The sequence below is a fragment of the Simochromis diagramma genome, unplaced genomic scaffold, assembly GCF_900408965.1.
Source record: "Simochromis diagramma unplaced genomic scaffold, fSimDia1.1 OVJJ01000685.1, whole genome shotgun sequence".
In the NCBI taxonomy this organism is placed as follows: Eukaryota; Metazoa; Chordata; class Actinopteri; order Cichliformes; family Cichlidae; genus Simochromis; species Simochromis diagramma.
In genome coordinates this window covers 16,695,785-16,718,977 of record NW_024387477.1, presented here as the reverse complement: position 1 = coordinate 16,718,977, position 23,193 = coordinate 16,695,785, and the positions used below count along the sequence as shown (strand labels likewise).

Sequence of the window (23,193 nt, the reverse complement as noted above, 5' to 3'; positions counted from 1 at the left end):
TTCCCGACACAACACACAACAATGGCTAATCAGCTGGGAATGCATCCCCCCCCAACATAAACCTTTCAGCTGACCAGCAGCCAGTAGGGTTAACACAGTAACCCCTCGCCCTTATTTCCACTAAATTTCACAATAAGGATATTTACCGCAGTGCTGGGCATCAAGTGTTAAAACATGGTATGCTAGTCCCATTAATTTATCGTTGCAGGTGGGACAGCACGGTGCAACAGGTCCTTACATTTAAGTAAATGAAAAAAACATCAGTGATCACAACAAAAGACTAAAAATACTTAAAGTCCCTTAAGTTTAAAACATACTCTGTAATACTATGAGTGGTATAAACGGAGGTCCACTTCTATTTTATGACATGACAGCGCCCTGATTAAGACTTGGTTAATCAAAAATGTGACTTGTGACAAATGCCTTGGTATTTCTTTGTGATCTTTGTCTTGAAAGGTGCTGTAGAAATAAACTTTTACTTTACTTTACTAGGGGAGGTTTAGTCATCAAATCCCTGGGGGGCACTTTGTCGTAATGTCTTTACGTCTACCACAACAATCTTTTGGAAGGTTTTTTTTAAAAAAAGGCCTCTTTGTTAAATATTAATATTAACAGCTCTACTCTCTACAGAATTTGCTGCTCTAAAGTAAAATCGCTTATTTTCCTGACAAATTTCCATAACATCTCGAGAGCTTTGTCAGCGGTCAGTTGTTGAAATGTCACCGTCGCCCTTGTGAAGAAGTGACAATAACTTTTACTTTGCAGGTAACAAAAACACGCAGCAACCATGGAAATTGGAAACTGAGTACATTTAAAGGAGATGTAAATGAGTGCATTTCAAGGAGAAATTACATTTTGCATTTGGTGCATTACACTGTGGCGGGGGGTTGTGGGTGAAACGTGCAAATAGGGCTCTTTGTTTTGCTGAGTCGACTTTACATGAAAATAAGGTGAGATAGTGATCTCCCAACCCCTCGGGAGAAAATCACAAAAACGTGTCAAAATAAAGATACAACAATGAGCTAAAACATCAAAAAAGCTCCAAAGCACTCTGTTTTTATGTAAAAATTAAATGCCTTTATTCTCAAGGCCTTAGAGGGTTTTTTTATTTTAGCTCATGTGCCCCTTACAAAGAGCACCACAAATGGATGTTTTTTAAATCCAGGAAGGATTCGATTCGATTCTGAAGATACTGAAAAAGATAAATGAAAAAAAGGGTGTTATCTTAATTTTTAATATCATTATTACATCGTAGAAACAACAAAAAGTGAAGTAATGAGCGGCGTGCTGATGTCACCCTCCAGAAAGATCGAAGGTGTAAAATGTTTTAATTCTAGTTACATAATTACAAAATGATTCATCGTACTCAATAACATCAAATCGATCAATTGGCAATTGATTTTTTACAATTTCATTTTAGCACAAATGAGGCTGCAGTTGTTTAGTCATACAGCCCCTGTTTTAACACCGTGTTTAAAATGGCTCGCAGTGCAGGAGAGGTTATGGCATGTGGTGATCTCAGAGAATTACAAGGACAATATCGCGGCTGTAAAAATGGCTGCTGCCTCGGTTCCTCAAACGAGGACCAGAATCAGTCAGAGCCACAAAAAAGCAGGTAGACTGGAGACACATTGCAATTCACTCTATTCCCCCCAAACTTCTAGTATTTCACTCTTGTGCCATCTCTTTATCTTTCTCCCTCCTCTCCCTCTCTCTCGTTCCCATTCTTTCCCTGATTAACCTTTAAAGACACACACTTGCAGCCTCACACACACTCAACACGCTGTGCACACACTCTCGAACAGGTTTAAAATTCAGGTACTCTCTCCTCTCTCTTTATTACACACTCGGCCCCCATCAACTTCTGCACATTACCTGTTCTTAATCTCCCTCCCTCTGTCTGGGATCATCCTGATCCCCCTGTTTTCCCATCTGCTGTCGATTGGGGCCCAGCTTTGCTAGGTGTTCAACAAACAACGGTGATTCACTTGGTTTCTGCGGAGATTATTAACACACCTAGCATGCCACAGCATCATGAATAAGCAATGGAGATCCGGAGCCCTATTTTCTCTCTGCCTCTGTGTTTCCTCCCTCTCTCTCCCCCCTCTCTCTCTTGCCCTGCCGCGTTGTGAACTGAATGCCAGGATTGTCTAGAAAATGAGCTGTCAGTGGAGGGCCTGCAATGAGATACATCAGGCTCATTGTGAGCCCTAGAAAATAATGAACTATTCCCATTTCTCTCTCTGATATGTTCAATACGCTATCCATGACAAGTGCAAAGAGATAAGCAGTCCCCTCTTGAGCTGATTAAATACACTGGGTATATTCAGGAGAGCTTTGGCAGAGTGTAGGTTCAGGGGATGCCATTATAGAATTATAACATTACTATATGTTTGCAGTTGATGGTGGAAATTAAGATCCTTTGCATGCCCATTTTGTGTGTGTCTGCAGTAGCTGAGAAAGAGCAGCTAGAGGTAATGTTGCTCGCAGAAATGTAACAAAAGCACCACATTTTCTTAAATTCCTCTTTGGGTGTCTTTGCTGTTTGTATATAAATTGTTGGAGTGGTTTAGGCCTCAGGATTTCTTTTAAATTAGAGGACAAATAAGAGCAGTGTTTTCAGTACAGATTTAGACTCTTCTTCACAGTGTAAATCCTCAGACCTTTTTTTAACAACACGCAAAAATTAGGCAGCTGTTTTACATTATTAGGTGTAATTTCAATGTGACAGAGCCAAGACTTCACAGTCACCGAATTTTATTCAGCGACGTAAACAAGATAAAAAAAAAAAATAGAAAGAAATTTAAGCCCAGACGGACACAGCATGAAATTACATCTTTTTTCTTTAATTCTCCGCAGCTCGGAGGCAAAAATCTACATCCAGGTTGTTCATTACAGAGTTCACTACACCTGCTTGCAAGCACTCTCCGGTGTGCTTGAGCATGCAGTGTGTTTGCACTCTATCTTCCTTAATGCTTGTAATGCTCTGAGCTCTTTGTCACTGTCAGCCATTTTACCTCCACTGGTTCCACATTAGATTAGACAAATCCAAATCAAAATGGATGGTCCCAGTATAGAGTTTATATGTTAATCTGATCCTAAAGTATCATAACGCAACACGTGTCATTGCCAGCCTGAATTACAACAAGGATTTTGATGCTTAATTCAATCAAATGTTGTTTGAGAATCAGTCAAACCCTCTAGCACGTTACCTCTGAGTGAGAGAAAGGGAAAAAAAATCATTCCCACCTGTCACAGAGATTGTTTCTTCTTTTCCTCTTTTTATTTTCTCTCGCTAAGACTGCTTACTAGACTCTCAGCTCATCTCTCAATCTCTGTCTCCCTCACACACAGACTCTGGCTCGCTCTCCCCTTCTCGTGTTGTCAGCACAGCCCTGTTCCTGTTGCCTTCCTGATTCTGACACCTGTCAGCATTTTCGTTAGTAGATCAGAGAACTGCAAACTAGAAATGTTCCCGTGGTGAATTTAGGGCAAGTTTGCAGCAGGAACATGTGAGATGCCTTTACTCTTTCTTTAATTCAACAGGGAAAGGGAACTGCTTGACTGGCACAAAGTTGGGAGATGTGGGCTGGAGATGTTTGCAGTCAGTAGATGGAAACAGAAGAGAAAATAAAGATGGAGAGACATATGGAGGGAGAGAGAAAAAGCGAAAGAAAATCAATTAGGAACAGTGAAACCCTGTGGATCTGCTGATGGAAGAAGGGAATACGGAGAATTTTGCAGCCCACGGAGGGGGCTTCCATTCCTGGGTTCCAGCTTCAGGCACACCCCCACAGGGAGCTAACAGATAGATGAGAGATATTCTCTGGAGGTGGAGGCCAAGGAATATGTCAGAAATAAAAGAGGCCTGTTCCCTGCTCTGGCTAATTGAGCAGTCTTAGATCCCTTTGAGTTTAATAAGCCAAGAGAAAGTGATTTTATTTGAAGAACACTTACACGTTGACCTGGATACAATTCCAAAAGTGAGATCACAAAAATCTAAAGCCACAGATCGGACACTGTAAAATGACATCGTGCCCCCACCATTCCCCCCCGCAGAGATAACTCGTGCAATTTAGCGTTACATGAATCTTAATCCTTGAAATCCACGGCTCATCCATATCCATGTGAATTAAAATGTGAGCTATGACAATCAAAGGATGTCAAAAAAATAGATTAAGCCCCCTTTGTCACAGCTCCTTTAGAGTCGTCTCCTTTGCTTCTCCCTTGACACTAATAGTTCTACAGAGCTAAAGCTAGCATGTCGCACATTTCAACCAAATCCCCCCAACTTCACAGACATGCCTATAAAGATAACGAAGAAGTCGTTTTATATAGCTGCTCTTCTCAATTTATAGTTGCAGCGATATCATTCATTTCTATTCTGTTGGCAGATACGAGGGGAGCCATTACATGTTAAAGATATCTCTTCCTTTATAGATTTTAAGAGATTTAATGTAATTTGTTCTTCAGATACTTCCTTAATCTAATCCACCGGGTGAGGATAGTTAAGGTCAGGTTTTCAAAAAGAGTACATACACACGTCTTTTTAGATTCTTGGCAGCGATTCAGCAAATTCACTCAGATTTAAGTCGAAAGTCTCTTCACAAGCACTTCGCTCAAAGTTACCTTGGTATTGGCTCGCGCAGGAACAATGAATAATGTTGTTGAAAAGGCATTACTGACAAAAAAGGCATACAACAGATGGACAAAAGCCAAATATGAAACTCCTAAATTGCTTTAGGTGGGGAAAATGCCCGCGTTGATATGGTGCCGGGCTAGTTAGCAGCTGAATCTCATCACACGAATGGATTCCCGCATGAAAGTCAACAAGATGACATGGATGCAGGGTCGTTGTGTAACCGTAACAGATTGTCTCCTGGGCAAACAACATCTTTACATGACACTGGGAATAGTAAACATTTGCACTGTAAAAGCCCGAGAGTTTAACCCTACCTCCCTTCCCGTTTCGGCTTCCTTTTGTTCTCAGCGCTTATCAACACAAGAAAACAGAACAATAAAAAACACACAAAAAACAAGCTTCTTCTCTCCTCAGCTTGTGCGTGTTGTTGTCCTTTGGCAATTGTAGTCTCTCAACATGTTTTGTGCTTTTGCTGGCAGGAGAGGTGCACTATACAACACAGTTACTCCCAGAAGACATCTAAACAGCGGGGTGTTTAGTGAACATGCCTATTTGTTTTCTGAAAATTCCCTCCACTCACTCACCAGAACTGGCAGATAGTGTCCATTTTTGTCAATTAAAACAGATGAGCTCAACTACTTCTATATTGTAGAAACCTTTCTGCCTTTGTACTCAAGACACTTTAAGCAGAAGGGGAGAAAAAAGCGTGAAAACGAAAAAGCTGGCCTTCTCCTGAGAAACAACAACAACAAAGAAGAAGAGGATATTGTCAAATCCTGATACGCCAGGAGACAGGACCATGCATCATGGCGAACCAGCCCATAATGTCATCCTACCATGCCCTTTACCCGTGTAATTAGACCGTTGAGATTGCAATAGAAAGATGATTTCATTTGGAATGTCATTACATTTCCGCATGCGATCTTTGCCCAATTTATTTAATAGTTATAACCGCCCTCTCATTACTTTGTGGTGTGACCACTGCTGCAGAATGACTACCAAAAGCAATGGGAAAATAGATTCCACTGAGGTATTTTGTTGTCGCTAAAGAAAAATCAGAGGCCAAACGTGAGTCTGGAGCTAAAAGCGATTAAATTAATAATAAAATAAAGAAAAACCAAACCATCAAATTGTAATTCCAAACAGCAACCTCATTATCATCTATTTGTTCTGGTCAAAGGAAAGGACAGACACTGTGAAATAGCCTGTTGTTCTGTTTACCGGCTATGTGGTGCTGCATTACAAATTCAGGAGGCATGCATCCATTTTGCTGAAACAGATACAATCATTGGTGGTGTTAATGAAAAAAGATCTGCCTCAGAGAGCTCTCCCCACTCGTAATATTCTTCATGTACATTACTTCTAATTGTCTCCAATAATGAGATCCCACTACTAGAAGCATTTTTTAGAGACCCAGGAACTTTTTGCAGGTTCTGAAGTAATTACAGCTGACAACCACTAGTCAGCAGATTCGCTTTTCACTGTTCATTATCGTCTGATGCCACCAGGGTAACACCCAGCACAAGCTGATTCTCTGGTCGTCATACTTCCTGACCCTATGTATTTCTCGGCTAAGTCATTACAAGGTGTGAACTACCAGCCAGGAAGGCATATCCACGTGCACGACTCCATTCTTGAACAACGTAAAATGTGGGCTGACTAACGTTATTATTACCCAGTCGAACAATATCAACGGTGAAACTCGTTAGTTAGATATGCCAGGAACCGACAGGAAAGAGCCTACAGATATCCATTGCCGCCTTTTCAACCACACCCACACACTTCACAGTCCACTGACAAAAATAGACAGAATAGATAAATAATTTATTAAAAAAAATCACATAATCTTCATTTCTTTGCGCTGTTTTTTTTTTATAAAGTCGTATTCCTTTTCGTTATCTCTTGCTCATTAAAATTTTTTCACTATATGAAGCTACGAAAGAAGAAAGTAGAGTAGTGAGAAAGTACACAGCCTTAGTAGGACAGTGTTAGAAAAAAAAGGAACTAAAAATATGTCAACGTTAAATGAGGAAGGAAAACCTAAATTTGGCATCAGTTTCCAAATTGGGGCAAACGTAAAGTTCCGATGCAAAGGATATCCATAAGAGTGTCCTCAGACGTCCACTCTTTCCTCCTCACTATGAATGAAATTCCTAATGGGGCTATCCTAAAATATCTGCAGCGTTTCACACACTGACTCTTGCGCTGCCATTGCACCTGTGCGTGTAGTGCTTCCTTTAGGACTTTAAATACCCTCAGGTGCATATAGTAACATCCTGGACTCCCAGACAGCTATATCCTGCTTTTTCCCCCCTATCTCCCTCTAACTGACCCACTCTCTACTTCAGTCTGACTGGCAGTAGTTAAGAATGAACATGACCCTTACACTGACTTCTGCCAACCAAGCGGATGTCTTTTTAAATGGGGAGTCAGAAATGAAACATCAACATTAATTCCCTGCTAAATGATCCAATTGAATAATGGATGAGGGCACATGGAGATATGTAGATTTCCACCTTCTACCTTTATGAGCCTAATTGCTGCCATTCAAGCACATCTGAAGTCAGCTCATCCTCAACAGCAGACATGGCTACTATCAGTCAATAACGTTGGCTAAGCCTGTATCAAAGGGTAGCCTTTGCCGTCACAGATCCCTCATATTAGCTGTACTAACATCAAAGACAAAAAAAACCTGTGATGTTATTCATATACTTGCACATTTGGGACTTCCAATGGGTAAATGCATCTTAAAAGATGCTCCGGTAGCATAAAAACAGTCTCAGTGGCACACAAAAATACACATTGGTCTTATCTTGAAACTTGAAACACATCCCAAACGATGTAGCGATCCTCTAAACACACACAGTGCGCGCACACATAAACACAAACAGACACAGATTTTCTTACCTTGGTCTGGCAGCTGGCAAACATTAGGAGGAACAGTCATGTTCAGCACGTCATTGACAGCCGTGTCAACATAGTGTCCCCTCTGGACATCATGTTCGCTGTCGGTCTGGTCGCTCTCCTCGTGGCCGCTGTCCTTCAGACTGTTCCCCTCCAGGTCCTTGAATGTCGATGTGCTACATGGGGGCCAGGAGGGAGGAAAGGGAAATGTTGATTAACTGTCACCTCACCTAAAAACATGCTCTTTTTCATCCATCTCTAATGTGATGGTTTGTGACGACTTGTCTATCTTTCGCTTCGTGTCCCTTTTTGTGCTTTTTGTTGCTTTCTTTAACCTGGTGCATTTCCATCAATTTAAAGTGGATGAATACTAATTCACACTGGCTCTAAGTCTAAGTTAAGCACCACACCTTTTCAAAGAACAAAATCTCTTTCCAGCTTCTGCTTGCACTTCCATGTAATAAGAAGGGCGTTTAAACCTCCTGACAGCCTTCTTGGATTAAGTGGACATTTTTCAACTTCATAGATAGCAAACCAGCCACAGGATGTTTCAGCCAGGGACATTTTGGATGGATGCACTGACTTCAAGGACATCGCATTGAACAAACAGGAGGCACTCACTCACTACAATCAAACAAATACTGCAGTAATCAGGAATTCCTGGAAGGAAGATGGATGTAGAAAATGCTGGAAGCATACAAACTGAGCATCTGCCTTGTTTGGGGCTCACAGTCAATAAAGAGGGTGGGGTGTGGGGGCACAATCAACAGCTGCACAGTAACAGCGTGATTTCCCTTCACTTGATTTCCATCCCACTGGAACAAATTCTGCTTTACAAACAACACTAAATAGGGGTGAATATATGAACACGTGTTCATGCACGAGAGAGAGACAGAGGGGAAAAAACATGAATGGGTTTATGTAAAGACAGACGAGGGTGTTAGAGGTTAGAGGGGAGGAAGAAGACAGACTGAGGAGAAAATGAAAGTAAACAAATGTGCACAAAAAGTGTAAAGGAAGCAAAGGACAGTGCAAGGTAGCTGCATTCCATAGTGCGAGCCTCACATTCTCCAGTGTGGGAGAGAGGACTGCAGTGGAGGTAATGCTGGCTCTCTGATGTTATCACTGTAATTGCACCTGTCCCAGACCAGAGGCTCCCTGGCTCCTGAGGGGATTTCTTTGTAGTATGCTGCAGAGGCCCACACTTGAATGCTCTTTGTTTACATTAATGCAGGGATTCTTTTGGGGAGAAATTGCCATAATGGGTTTTCAAAAGGCTGGGATGGCCTCAAACAAAAGGAAGCCTGGAATGTTCTAAAGCTGCAGGTAAGAAGGGAGAACTATAGTTTACAAAGTGAGACTGCTTACAAAACCCTCTTTGGCTTGAGGGAATTATGAAACCCATCCCAGTCTCCAGTCCTGAATTCCTCAAACCCTATCCAAGATCTTGGTTTGGGTGAGCTGAATAACAATGCACAATGAAAACATTTATCCTTCTTTCCCTGACAAACGGGAAAAAAGGAGGCAATTATGGTCCATTCATGACTGTTTTCTTTAAAAAAAATATTTTTAAACATAATATGACGATTAGGTAGTTGTTTCTTTTTTCTGTTTACCTGATAAAATTCAAGTTTATGTGTAATTAATGAAGCAAAGTGCATAAGTGTATCACACTTATCTGCAAATATGAAAATCATTACTTGCAGATTCTGCTGCCCTGTGTAATTTAATAATCCGAAAGTATGACTTTGTGCCTCATTCCAACAAGTGTCTACTAAACGCATTATTTTAGAGTAATACTATTTATCCTAAAATCTTATCCTCCCCTTGCAATTATACAGAATGAAGAACATGCAGGAACACATGAAAACTGCTGCAACAGTAGCTGTGCACTCATTAGATAAAACAATTACAGATAACAATGGTAATGAGGTGCTGGTAACAATTCCTAATCAAGACATACCTTTTAATGAGGTGGGCTCTGCTGTTCACGTAACTGGAGTCAATGGAATAATTCTCCGTCTGTAAGAGAGTGATGGCGGAGCAGGTGGGGTGGGGGTTGTGGTGGAGGGATGATGGGGGCAACAGAGAGAGGTACTTTTAATAATGGAAGCAACCAAAATAATGTTACCAGTAATTGGCTTTCAGTAGAGATGTTATTTTACACAAAGGCCCTGGTGAGCAGCCTCGGCTTTCAAAGGGCTGAATCCTATTCTCTTTCAAAGCACACACACAGAGGGGCTGACTGGGAGTTGAGAGCTGAGGAGAGTGCTGCAGTGAGCGCAGCCTCTCTTCTCCTGTTCACCCTCCCTGCTCTCGATCCCTTGCTCCCTCCCTCCACTGCCGGTCAGCCCACTGTCTTTAAAATGGAGTCATAAGGGAGGACAGACTATCATGCAGACAGAGGGAGAAGAAAAGTTTCCCTTTTTTCTTCTCTGAACTCTTCACTTTTACCATGTTTGAGAAGACATTAATGTGGATATATTAAATAAATAACTGCGAGAGAAGTAGATGAAATTAAGAATGTACCAGGGGAATCTTAACTTTGCAATTGCAGATGAAAAGGCTTTCAGAATATGCATGCGATAGATCTCTGACCCACATTAGAGAACGCAGTTCAAAGAGATCTTACATTCATTTTTTTTCTTCCCAACATTTATTTAGCAAGGATAATGTCTGACGAGAAGAGCACACGGGCAGAGAAACTAGTGTAAACTAAGCAAGTAGACCCTCCCTGCATCTGCCAAGCGTCTACTTACACAAGGTAAGATGCCAGAAGGCCATAGGATATCAAATCCTCTCAAAGGACACGCTCAGTCCTGCAAAAAGCCGGGACGTGACCCTTTTGACAAGGTTTGATAAGATGCAGGTATTTTCTCCTAAAAGAAAGCGAGGCCCTTCACTTAAAATTCCATTGTGCAGATACTGTATCCTGATAACAGCTGAGTCAATGGCTGGCTTCCGAGGAAAGTCTACAGTGTACCGATATCAAAGCCCCGTTGAAAAAAGTCACCCTGATGGTAAGAAAGGTTAATGCTGGCACCGGAGCGCAGTTGCTTATTATCAAGTGAGCTGCACATTTGACAGAAGCCTGCTGTTGAGGTAGCAGTGGCCCTGCAGCTGTCATACGTGGTGACCAGACAGATTTGGATTAAAACTCAGTGTGCAACTGTGCGAACACTCTCCCTATTAGATGTTAATGGGGTTGAACATTTTGAACTTTTTCAACGTCTGAGTGGAAGTGAAACCACAATGCAGATGAGTCTGTGCAGTGAGGTTGGGGGGGCAGAGGAAATGTCAAACATCAGTCCCAGTTTTCTTGGATTTTTTTTTCTCCCAATAAATAAATATAAATAAATAAATAAATAAAAGCGATGCTGGAAGATCACAGTGTTTACCCCTGGCGAACGGCTCCTGTGACCTATTTGCAGTTAATGTTAATTTGCTCAGATTGATGCCATTCTCACCTGGCTTTAATCACAAAGTGTGCCGTCGTTATTTGTCAGAGTCTGACACACGTCGTGTCCCTACAGTGGCTAAAAACTTTTCTATAGCACAAGCCTGTTTATCTTTAAATAGTCTGACGTGCACTACGTCTGTCTTAAATAAGCACAAGAGCTCCTGCTTGCCTTCTCACCTCCTTTATGCCTCATTATTTTTTTTTTTGCAGGAAAAATGCATGATAATAAGCAACAGTGCAACGTGGGCTTCTGATTGGGGTTTGTTAAATTATGATGCAATATATTTATGCACTGAAGGTTAACATCATTCCTTTTCCCTTTTACCATTTACCCCTAATTAAACTTTAACTCATTAAAATGGGGAAGATATTTCATTAAAAAAAGGAATTTAATTAACATTTTATTAGTATCCCATAATTTGAAGCACACAGTGTTTGTTCCTTTGTATTACCCCTGACTCCTTTTGTTCCCGATCAGCTTGAGTCTTTTAAATATCAAAGGTAACCTGCAAACCAAATAAATCATTAATTAAAGATTTTAAAGTATGCTATTTTTCACGGATATCTGCGTAGTGCTCTATCAGATTGTCTCAGCGCATTGCTGTAACGATTCCAGTGCAGATACTTGATCTGCTACTGCGTTACATTATTACCTACGCTGCATTTTGATCGCAGTGTACACGCATTAAACTGCTTCATCTGCTATAGCGGCTGTGCATCCAGGAAAACAGAAATGAAAATGCAAGGCGTGAGTAACAAGGAGAAAACTTAATTTAAACGACAAGATAGAAAATTTTCTTGTAAATGTCACCCTGGCTGCCGCCTGTAATTGGTGTGGTTAACATGTTCTATGTGAGCATGCCTTAGAGAGGAGTGTATGCCGCTGCTCTCACGGTGTCCCTGTACTGAAAATGAACTGTATTTTTGATAATGCAAATATCAGATAATGATTTTACATCAAGCTCTTTGAAGAGTGTACAACGCAAAGAGATTCCTCACAATATTCTAGTCGATAGTGTTGCATCACCATCTCTTCCACATCAGCTCTTCATCCACTTTACAGCTCCCCATTAACCAAGAATGTGGTTTATTTTCTCCACTTATCAAATTGTTAGTGGAATTAGGCGAACGCCTATCATGTGAAGGCTTATTCTTGTCCACTGATGAGTCAGTCGGTAGTGCCTATTCTGAGGAATAATAGCTTGAACTTCCTGTAAAGAAATGTAATGTCTTCCCCCACATTTCTAACCAACCTCAAATTGGAGGACATGTCAATATATCTTGCTGGGAGGTCAGGTTTCAGGCAAGAGGATGAGGACTGCTTAACTACAGCGAGGATGCCACAAATGGCTACTTAATCAGGTTGGACAATGTGTTGTTGTGATTTGAGCGGCCCCAGTTTGGCGGCCAGAGCCACTCTATCCCCATAATTATTGTTCCGTTTCATCTGGAGGGCTGGAGGCAGGAATGTAGTCCCTGGTGTCGCCGGGTGACTGATAGGTAGTGTCAGCATGAGTGGGGAGCGGAGTGAAAAGAGAGTAGAGAAGAGCGAGAGACGGTGAAGATGGGAGGAAATGGGTGAGACTTGACCTCTGGGAGACTTGCTGTCCAGTTGCTGCAGCCCAATAGCTTTCCCCTTTTCACCCCTTGCTTCTTTCTCTCCAGCAAAACCCGAAGCACAGGGACGGTGGACTTGCTTCTCTGCAGCTGAGAGGAAAAGCAATCTCCTCGCCTAGTTGCTGCCGTAAGATTTGATTTGCCTTCCTCCCAGCGTGACAATTGGTTCTGCAGTCTGGATGCAAGTGTATTCATTGTGTGGGGGCATGGGAAGCACCAGAGAGAAGAGGAGGAGTGGGGGAGTGAAGACACCAGTTGTTACACCAGTAAACACCCGACAAGTTCAGCAGATGTCACACAGATAGGAGAGAAAAAGAGAGAAAAAAAATGTCACACAGCTGCCCTACTGTATGTATTATTGAGGCTGATATGGCACAGAGTAACATTTAAACAAGGAAAAAACATCATGCACTAATGACATGCTATTTAAAAAAGATGCTGCTAACAGCTATTTGCTTTATACTTAAATTGGTTTTCCATTACAATCTAAAGAAAACAAGTGGAATGAAACATGATATATATCATATATATACATATCATATATATATGTGTGTGTGTGTTAAAAATTAAAAATGCAAAAGATTAAAGTTTCACTTTAATACCAGAACAATCAACCTTTTTCTGAAATACAGCAAGAATGACACATGTCCTTGAAGACATTTGGGTGACGGGGGCTTTAAAAAGGCTACGCATCTAAAAGTAAGACAACATGGTTACAGATATGAGCGATTCACATCTGTAATGAATGCAACTCTAAAATGTCATCAATTTAGCTGACAAAAAACATCCAGCCGTACTCCACGTGGACACAAAATGCTCTTACTGCCACACTGAAATGCACAGTTTAAAGATACAGAAAAACAGACCAGAGAGAATCTATTACAACTGTCAGATTAAATTTTGCATTTGAGCAGACCTCCACTTTGTGTTTGAGCAGTCTGTGGTTGTGCCTCAGTCTTTGTTTATCAAGGACTCCCTTTGGCCTCACAAGGAAATGTTAAACATAATGTTCCCTGTTATTGATATCCCATTGCTAAAGCAAGGGATGAGAGGGAAGCAATCCGGGCAGGTTAAAGGAAAAACCAGCTGCAATTAGGGAAGAAAGAATGGGTTCATTATCCCTCTAGGTTCAACTAAAAGAGTTGAAAAAAGTAAGAAAGCGAGGAAATTAAAGAAAAGAATAAAAGTTTATGAAAGTAACTGTTGGTTTTTTTTAAGTTTATTTATAAAACCCAATATATTTCATATTGACACCGACAGTTTCATATTCCTTTTTTATTTCGTAATACTCTTTTCTAAATGTACACTGCGAATATGAGCTTTCATCCTCTCGCACATACACACCCTCTATCTGCACTTCCCTACAAAAGCACTGCTCCAGCAATCCCTGACTTGCAGGTCTGTGCTGGCGCCCGCTGTCCTCGTCTTTAGGTCTGCACCCAGGAACGTCTCTAAGCAGCTCAGACTCAGTCTGCTTCTTATATTGTTTACCGTGTAAGAAAAAAAAGGAAAGTTTTTCGGCTCCTGAGATGCAATAACCCTCACTGGCTTCCAAACCTTTGCCCTCTAACCCAGTGACCACCATCGCCACTTTCTTCCTGATTATAAAATTTCCCATAGACCCTCTGCCATCTGCTAGATTATAGATTTCCCTCTTCCTTTAGAGAGGCCCCGGCCCCTGAGGGAGGATCAGCGGTAAAAAGGGTGAAAGAGTGCCTGAGGCACAGCCGTGGTCCTGGATGAGATTACGTTTTCTATTTCTGCCTGCTTAAAGGGGTCTGCTGTGATGAATACAGAGAGTTGTTACTATTTAATATTAACTGACTCTCCTGTAAACTCAAATTATACACAATCAATTGTGATAGAGGGGAGCACGTGTGACAAATAACCTGCCACATTGTCTGCATCATTTCACTTCATCAGCCATCAATTCACCCCAAACCCAGAAGCCCATTTGAAAATCAATCATGTCACGAAACTGAGTGATTCTGTGGAGAAAGGTTTTTAAGACTTCCTCTCGCCCAGCTGTAGTTCGTGCATGTCTACACTCGCTGTAACTGGAAAAAAAAGGGTGAAATAAACGCTGTTGCGAGGTCACTTGTATCCATCAACCCATTTGTTAAGTGTTCATTATTGTCACAGCGAACTAAATAACAGCTTTTCTGAAAAACAATGACACAGATACGTAACTACGACAGCCCTTCCTGCCTGTGTTTCCTCGTCTTCCCGTGTGAAACTGAGCAAATATTTGCCCATTCAAAACAACACAATCCCCGTCAACCCGTCCGCGTAAAGGACGGGGAAAACGGCCAGAGTCCAATTCTATTGCTTCCTCCACCTGTGTATATAACATCTAAAGAAAACTGCAGACCGCGTGGCCGTCTTCTATTCTGAAACAGAGACAATAGCCCAGACCAGTCTCCATGTCACTCAGGACTACAGGCTCCACAGAAGTCCAGTTAGTAGAGATGTGATTAATTATACATACATTGATAGAAACAGCATTCATTATTCATGAGCTGCTCAATGTGAAAGATATTTCCCTCCCTTTCAGCATGATGAAAAGATTTTAAATAATAGCCCCCATTTGCAGATGTCTGCATTCCAGCGGAGTCGGCTGACGCTAAAGAGGCTTAAGTCAGAGCTGTTGTCTTACAGGGAATCACTGCTTGGGCCCAACATGTTTCAAACTGTTGGTGGCTGTTTGGTTTCCTGGGGGGGTGTTTTTGTTTTGCTTTTGTCTGCTGCTTTTAAGGCTTTCCGATGGAATTATAGCTTCCAATTAGAGCGAATAGGTGTCTACTGCCTCAACCAGCCACATAAAAGTGGATAAGGTTTCATTCAACACCTGTTCAGCGTTCAGGGCTGTTCAAGCTACGTGCATGTCACAAAGAAAACCTGTGCTTCTCCATGACATTAGGATCCATGGTTTTACATAGTAAATAGGGGGGAGGAAAGAAAAAGCCTCGACTATCAATGCTGTTTCCTCAAAGAAATCGGCTTACTTTTCTTAAAGCCTGTGGAGCCCAATCAAACTCAAATGGCAGGAACTTCCCCTTTAGGCAAGTCTTGAGGGATTTTCTTTAATTTGGATGTCAGACTGAAAAGTTTTCTCACTCCTCTCATCCCAAAATCCGTTAATGTGTGTATGGCGCCGCATGAGAAAGGTAGGTGGTGATTTTCTGAATAGACTCCGCGAACATCAATGAGAACATCTAATCCAGGTAGACTTTATGGTTTCCGGCCCTCTAGGAATAAGCATTACAAACACATGTTTTAAGCAGTCATTTAGTTTCTCTGAGAGAATTACTAGATAGCAATTTCGCTGCTCAGTTGTGGCCTACATTAGCCAGTGTTGAGTTAGTTTGGGTGGAGGGGGGGCGGCTGAATTAGAGCACAAGATATCCCCAAAGGTTCTCCCCACCTCCCCTGGGCTGGGCCTTAAAAATAAACACTCAGAAACACTGCAGATTATGTAAACACATTCTGCTTAAATGCTTACGTGAGAGCAGTGACTGAATAAACAGCATAACTTTCAGTCACTTTCAAAATCAGTAAACTTGGAATTCATTTTTGAATAACTTGATGCACATGACGACAGAAGTCTATCAATGTGCGTGGCGAGCGGATCAACTTGAACTCTTGTGCATTGCTTAAGTACAATCTCACTTAGCGGCATAAAGGCGGCTGCCAGTCACATCGGCGCTGCTGTAGTCTCTCTTGTTCGTGTTCTCGCTCTCTCTGTTTTTTGTCTTGCTCACTGTGACAAGGCATCTTTGCAGACATTTTAGTTGGATGGAGATTTGCAGCAGCTCATTACAGACTGGGAGGCTCTGTGAGCGGATGCAGTCACTCGGAGATGGATTGAGTGGGTCTGTTTATTGACATGCCTTAATCTGACACTGGGTAAAGGGAATGAGTCACCGCCTCCAGACACACTACCACATCACAGCCACTCCAGCAAATAGGGAGGCAGCACCTAGGATACAAGTGGAACTTCATCAGTGCTCATTAATCCAACAACCCCAGGCCACTCGCTCAAACAAACCATGTTTACACTGCATGTTGGCTGGATGGAGGGGTGATGGAGCTTTTCAAAGGGCATGTGTGCAGGTGCTGAGAACTGCACACACAAATGCGCATACTGTTGCTACACGTACACATATGCACAAACACACGTACAAACAGGTACTCTAGCCTCAAGCTCATGAAAAACGTTCCCGCCCTCATAACCCACAAGCCCCCAAACACATTATCTGTGTAGACCAGCTGCTAAAACTCACTTGATGCACTTTGTCTCGCACATCAGAGCTGGCGCTCAGATCAGGGGTTACTGATTGGGCTTGATGCCAAAGTATGTAGAGCAAAAAGGGGCTTTTATTTAACGGATCTTTTAGCTTTTGTCAGAGATGGGCCACTCCTATCAGCGATTCGGCCACGGAGGCCTAGTTAGCATTTTGATCCTATTTGCTGGTGCTCCAGTGTGACTCACATCTGGTGATAATATTTGGGATGAATCCTTCTAGACAGCTATCGGTGCTGGGATTGACAGCAGAGTATTAGCCGCACGCACATCTCCGCTGCATCTGTAAATCCAGCTTGTTAACAGGACTGTGACAGACTGCCATCAGGACGGAGACGGAACAAAAACAACAACTAATGCTTTGTGACGACACCAGTGCTTGTTTTCCATTTCACCACTAATGTTCAGTACAATGTCTAAATGTGAATTCTTTGTCTTTTATATTTGAATATAAATTTATGAAAAAAAGTTTAAAAAGGAGTAAACAAGGAGCGCGTGTGAAACGCATAAGCTAGTAACTAAAATAAACCTTTTTTTGAAGAAACACACAGGCGCACAGGGAAAGCAGGCAAAGGGGAATAAATACTATGTGAGTCAGAAAGAGAATTGCACGACACGGATTTACATTAAAACACTTTGTTTTTCATGCAGAAACACACACACTCACACGCACACAGAGTCGCAGTGGGGCAGAAAGTCTGAGCGGGGCCTGATGTCTGCTCCACCGGGGACTGGGAGCGCAGCAGCTTGAAAGCAGGGCCAGTGGATAGGAGTCCAGATGTAGCAGCCTTGACCCACTCATTTGTAAGGGAGGGGTAGAGTTAGGATGGGGGGTATTTCAGCAGCTGAAACACACAGGGATTAGCCACAGTGACTTCATTTAATTTAATTTGTATTAGGGCCGTCTTTGGGGGCAAACATCGTTTTTAACTGCGAGGGGACATACGGGGTCATGGAAAACAGCAACAGACGGTGGATCTCTGCCTCCTACCCCCGCAGTGCATCAACAGGGGAACGGGACGCGCTGTATTCTCAGACGTACAGACACACACACGTACACACGATTACACACGCATGCACAAATAAATACACCTGAGCAAATGACTTGTTTCCCTCAAATTATGACTATATTATCAAGTCAAATCTCTCAAATTGACATGCATCTTAAACCTTGCATCAACCTTTCCATAGCTCAATTTCTTGAAATGAAGGCCTTTAATCCTTTTGTTCTGCCACCATGAACAACATGTAGTAATTTTCGTTGCTTATCAAAGCTCCGCTCTGTGCAGTTCTGTGCTTGTGTTTGTGTGTGTTGCAAACACTAAGCTGTTATCTACCAAGAACATATCTTAGGGGTGGATGTTTATCTGTGCTGATGCAGATTGGGGGAGTTCTCTTTGTCTCAGTGCAGTGGTACATAATATTATTTGTCTTTTGATTTTTCATAGTTTATTTCTCCAAGGCTGATATAGTTTGATGTCCTATAGTGGAGAAATCCTTTTAGTTACCCCCAGGCATCTAATGTGCTTTTACTTGTAATCTGGGAAAGGCTGAGGGGGAAAATCTGTGCACAATCAAATAATTTAACTCCCTTTTGTATTCAGTGCAACATGACTTACAATGCAAAGTAGAAGAGGAAAACAAATCCAGTAAGTGAGTGAGTACCCAACATTCCTCCTTACAATTTACACTAGCTCTGTGGAAAAATATGGCACCGATCAGCTATCAAGTCTGCTGTAGCCAAAGCCTGCGGTCATGCAAAAGCTTCCTCTCAGTCTTGCGCAGGTGATGTAGTCAGAGAAAAAGCTAATGTACCATGCACTGGGAGAAGAAATTTTATTACAAACACCGTCAAACGAAAGAAAGAAAGTATATCGCCTTGTCTGTGTGAGACAGAAAGGACTGTACTGCTGGAGCCTGTTCAAGACTATCAGGCACTCGTTTTTCCTCTCTCCCCCAGCCCCTATCAAAAGATGTTACTGTGTAAAATGTCAAAGAAAAAAGAAGCAAGAGAAGTAATCTCCTTCTCCTTTTTGATCGCAAGTGGAATAATTGGAACCCTCTTAGGCTCATTACAAGAGTTGCCCGCCAGCCAAAAGACGGCTCCAACTGCCCCTCTTCATTCATGTTAGAGCTTTGAAAAATATTGCTTCCTCTAGTAACAACTCTTTATGAGATGCAATGACTAGAGGTCCTGGTACCTACATTAACGAATAATCCCACAATGCCTTTGAAAATATATCTTTCAACTTCTACTGTCAAACATCAATTCTGAGCAATGGGAGGGAAACAGCAACAATCTGGCTCTGTAATAATGTCATTATGCATATTGCACAGCACTTCTCACCATTACCCTTTTTTTTTTTGGCAGTGCTGTTCTTCTCAATTACATAAATTATTCCATATGTATCCCTATAACTGATAGGCTGGTCTTCATTGTTATTACAACTATGCTTGTAATTATCGTGACTCTAATTACTATTACTGTATTACCCAAATTAACCTTATTCTGGGTTTAGATCACCCGCGCTGACGCTAGCCAAGACATGCCTATGAAGAATGGCACCAATGCCCCTTCAGATAAATCCAGTATAATTAGCTGTGTGCCTTACAGGGCCTGTGTGATGGTAATAATTAGAGCTACTGTAGCAAAGGTCATGCAAAACAATTTAGAGAGGATGCTGGCTGCTTGTGTAATGGGAGGAGGAAGGCGGAGCTCCTATTCTGTCTTTCAGAGATCGAAAACGTATAGCTGTTACTTTACCTCTGCATTTGCTCCGTTTTTAACCAATGCTCTCAAAATAATAAAAATTGAAACCCCATTTTAATGGCAAGTAGACTTCCAGCTAACACAGTTTAAATGGATCCATGATTAGATTCGAGGAAAGTGCTACAGGGTGTATCTGTTAACTGGTATCAGCGGAAATCGATTCGCTGCCTTAGAGGTGTGATAGCCGCCCCATCGCACTGTTGTTGCATCTGTTCATTAGTTTGAGTTTAATGTGTTTATGCTTACCCTTAGTTATCACTATTAATTGTGGAAGAGAGGGAGACGGCGAGAGATGTTCTGATCTACCCAAGTGCACAGGTTAATGAGCTGAGTCAAAAATGTTGACACAGAGGTAAACAAGTACTCACACCGAAGGTTCTTCTATTTCTATGCTCCCCCCATGTGGCTTGGCTCTCTCTGCAATTCCCAGATTGCTCCTAAGCTGAGAGCTCAGGGTTCTCAGTCTTGATCCATCAGGAATTCACTCTGCTCCCTCACCTCGCCACCATCACACCCCGATGAGATAAGTAACAGCCTCGTACTCAAAAATAGCATCTCAAACAACACATATGCTTATGTGTGCTAGATTGGTCTCCATCCCCTGCTGCAAAACACACACCTCCTCGTACTCCCACAAGTCTCAACAACACTTCTTTAGCAAAGAGGGATGCAAACAGCCCTAAAGTGGTAGTATAAGACTTTTGCTGCAGCTACTGTCTGTCACCTGAACTATCACTGTTTTGCATGTTGAAGTTGATTTATTACAGCAAAGTGCCTCACATTACTGTCGACAAAACTGGGATGTTTTTAAATTTTGGCATGCTTTACCTAGCTTTTTAAGAGCTCGTGATTTGCATTAATTTGCACACAGCACTTAGCTAATAGTTCAGAATTTTGAAAATTACCCTAATTTGCTTTCTAGATAAATTAGATGATTTGAAAACTACACTCGCTCGATAAGCATGAAGCTCAAGTAGAAGACAGGTAGCTAAGCTTGCCATTAAGACTGCAAACAATGGGATCTGTCCAAAGGGAAGCCACACACACTTCGAAAACATACAAATCAACATCTTAGTGTTTGCTTCTACAGGAAGTTGAGCTCATATTTTTCCTTCACACATTGCCTTACTTCCTAGCTTTCCTCTATGTATGCCAATCAGATATATAGTGATATCAAAACAAATAATTTAATTAATAATAAATGTAGAAAAAAAACTTGCAAATCCATCAATTAATATTATTAGAGGAGCAAATATTAAACACTATACATCAGGTGGGAGAATTAAAGCTTTCTGCAATCAAGTACCATTTTAAATTAATAGTGAAACTACAGGAAAACTCACACAATCCTTTTATTTGTCACCTCGATCATTTTATCCTGATATACGTTCGGATGATTTCTGAGTCTTGAATCCACATTTTTCAGCAACAGCGACTGAAGCCATTGTGTCATATAGTTAATAAATGTGTGTGTAAAAGTACTTGACTGCAATACAAACTGCACTCATCAACTGTTGTTGGATGTCGAATTAATTATTATTATTATTTTTAGTTTTTTATATATTTTTAAATTAATGGAATTCATGCAGTGGAAGAAGAGGCATACACCAGGATCCATATGTCTTTGTGACAGCAGGGATTTAAAAACTGTAAATTGTGATTATCATTGATCTCATTCATCAGATGCCTAATCTCTATGACTCACATCCACACTGGCCCCACTGGGTGACGATGAACTGTCCACCCCCACATCTGAAGTCCAAAAAAAAAGTGTTGAGGAAAGCAGCGATAAGCGGGGCCTTATCCTTTTAAAGACACTCCCGTAATCCATCAGCGGTGGGAGGAGGGGGGGGGGAGGCTTCAGCTTTAAGGGACTTAGTCTGGATTATAGCTAGTCCTCCAAATTAAACCAAAAGTCAGCTTTCTGCAGTTGCTCATGCAAGCTGGCAACTGGCTTGTTACCAGCTCTACAAACATGGCAAATGATGAAGGTCTATAATTAGAACATTTTCTCACTTAGCCACCAGATAAACTAACAAAAGTAGCACAGCAACAAAGCCTGACCCATTCCCCACTAAAGTGACTATTCTACCTTTCTGTCTCTGACCTCCTGTGATTTGACTCGTACCTGACTCTGGTTGCCGGCCAGCTTAACTACAGACAAGCTTCTCAACCAGGGCAGGGCTGTTACGTCCCCATTGATGCCGCTCCCCACAGCAAAACAACGCCAAATCTGAGGCTTAGAGGCTAAAATAATCATTACTGGGTTGCAAACAAATGAAAAGTCAGAACACTACTCCCATGTCTGCCTCCCTCTGACATTCTTTTGGATTGATTTTTCTCAGATATACAAATTCATGCTGCAGTAATTTATAGGGATATTTTAACATGTTGGGAAATATGCTCATATGTTTTTTTACTGGGACTCAAGATCATCGATACCATTCTCATGCTAGTGCTTCCCAGATGAAGTTAAAGCAAGCAACTGATATGCTACCTGGAAACAGGGCGCCTAGTTCTATGCAAATGTAATAAAATGTGTATGCCACCAATGACAAACCTCAGAAAGCAATGTGTTATATCTTGTTAGGTCCATTTACTGAAGGAAAAAATGCAAGCAGTGGTAAAATGACAGTCGGGCTAAATCTTAACATGGAGCAAATATATATTAGAGTAGTTTTTCTTTATTTTCAAAGACCCAACAGTCAATTTTGTCAAAAGATTTTGCAAACTGATTCTTTTAAGGAGACTATTTCACCAAACTGGGAGGACAAATGCTTCCCTCTGTTTACAGAGCGAACATGTTGTGTTCATCTCTGTGCATGCACGTACATGCATTGTGTTGATACATCAGAGTCTGCTTTGATGTAATAGTCCCCAAACTTGATAAGAGCACTTGAATTTACCTCCACGGTGACCTTCCTGCTTCATTCCCCCAAGGAGGAGTCAGTCTGTCATTAAAGCACAGAAATTATAAACAATCTTTAATTTAACAAGTGCAGACATGCTGGCTTCTCCGTTCACTAGCTTCCCATAAAACTGAACTAGGAACAGCTAATCTTGAACTAAGGAGGTTACTGGGGAACGCGCTGCTCTCGGAGCAGTCTGACAGAGGCCAAGTGCTTTTCATTCATCTACTTGGCTGCCTGTGCTGTGGTATGTCAAATCATGGACGTGAGGGGAAAGTCAAAACTGTTGTCCTATTGTGCTCCACGGCCAGACGGCTGAACCCTGAACATTGTTTTATAAAGCCAAAAGAGAGACCAGAGATGGGGGTAAAGTTGTTACCAATTCCCATGGAAGACAACAATAAATATCAGTGGTACTGTTTTCATCTTCCACACTCAGCCCAGAGTAGATATCTAATTTATTCCCGAGCATTTTTGCCTTTATAACTTGACCTAATCTCACTCAAGCAAAGAAATGGATTCCCATCTTCTCTAGAAAATGGATATGGGTGTAAATAATATGCCTGGACACTTTCTGAAAAGCCTTAA

The 23,193-nt window shown here is 41.6% G+C and overlaps 1 protein-coding gene across 1 annotated transcript in view; it reads right to left on the bottom strand.

Moving 5' to 3' along the window:
* The window catches only part of LOC120724105 (protocadherin-19-like), a 36,631-nt gene extending 14,675 nt beyond the window's left edge, over positions 1-21,956 (bottom strand). Inside the window, exons 1-3 of the mRNA XM_040016074.1 lie at positions 21,825-21,956; positions 9,510-9,643; positions 7,550-7,722 (exon numbers count right to left, since the gene is read on the bottom strand). Of these exons, the coding sequence (XP_039872008.1) occupies positions 7,550-7,722; positions 9,510-9,643; positions 21,825-21,956 (439 nt within the window). The remainder of the gene's footprint in view (positions 1-7,549; positions 7,723-9,509; positions 9,644-21,824) is intronic.
* Positions 21,957-23,193: the final 1,237 nt, after the last annotated feature.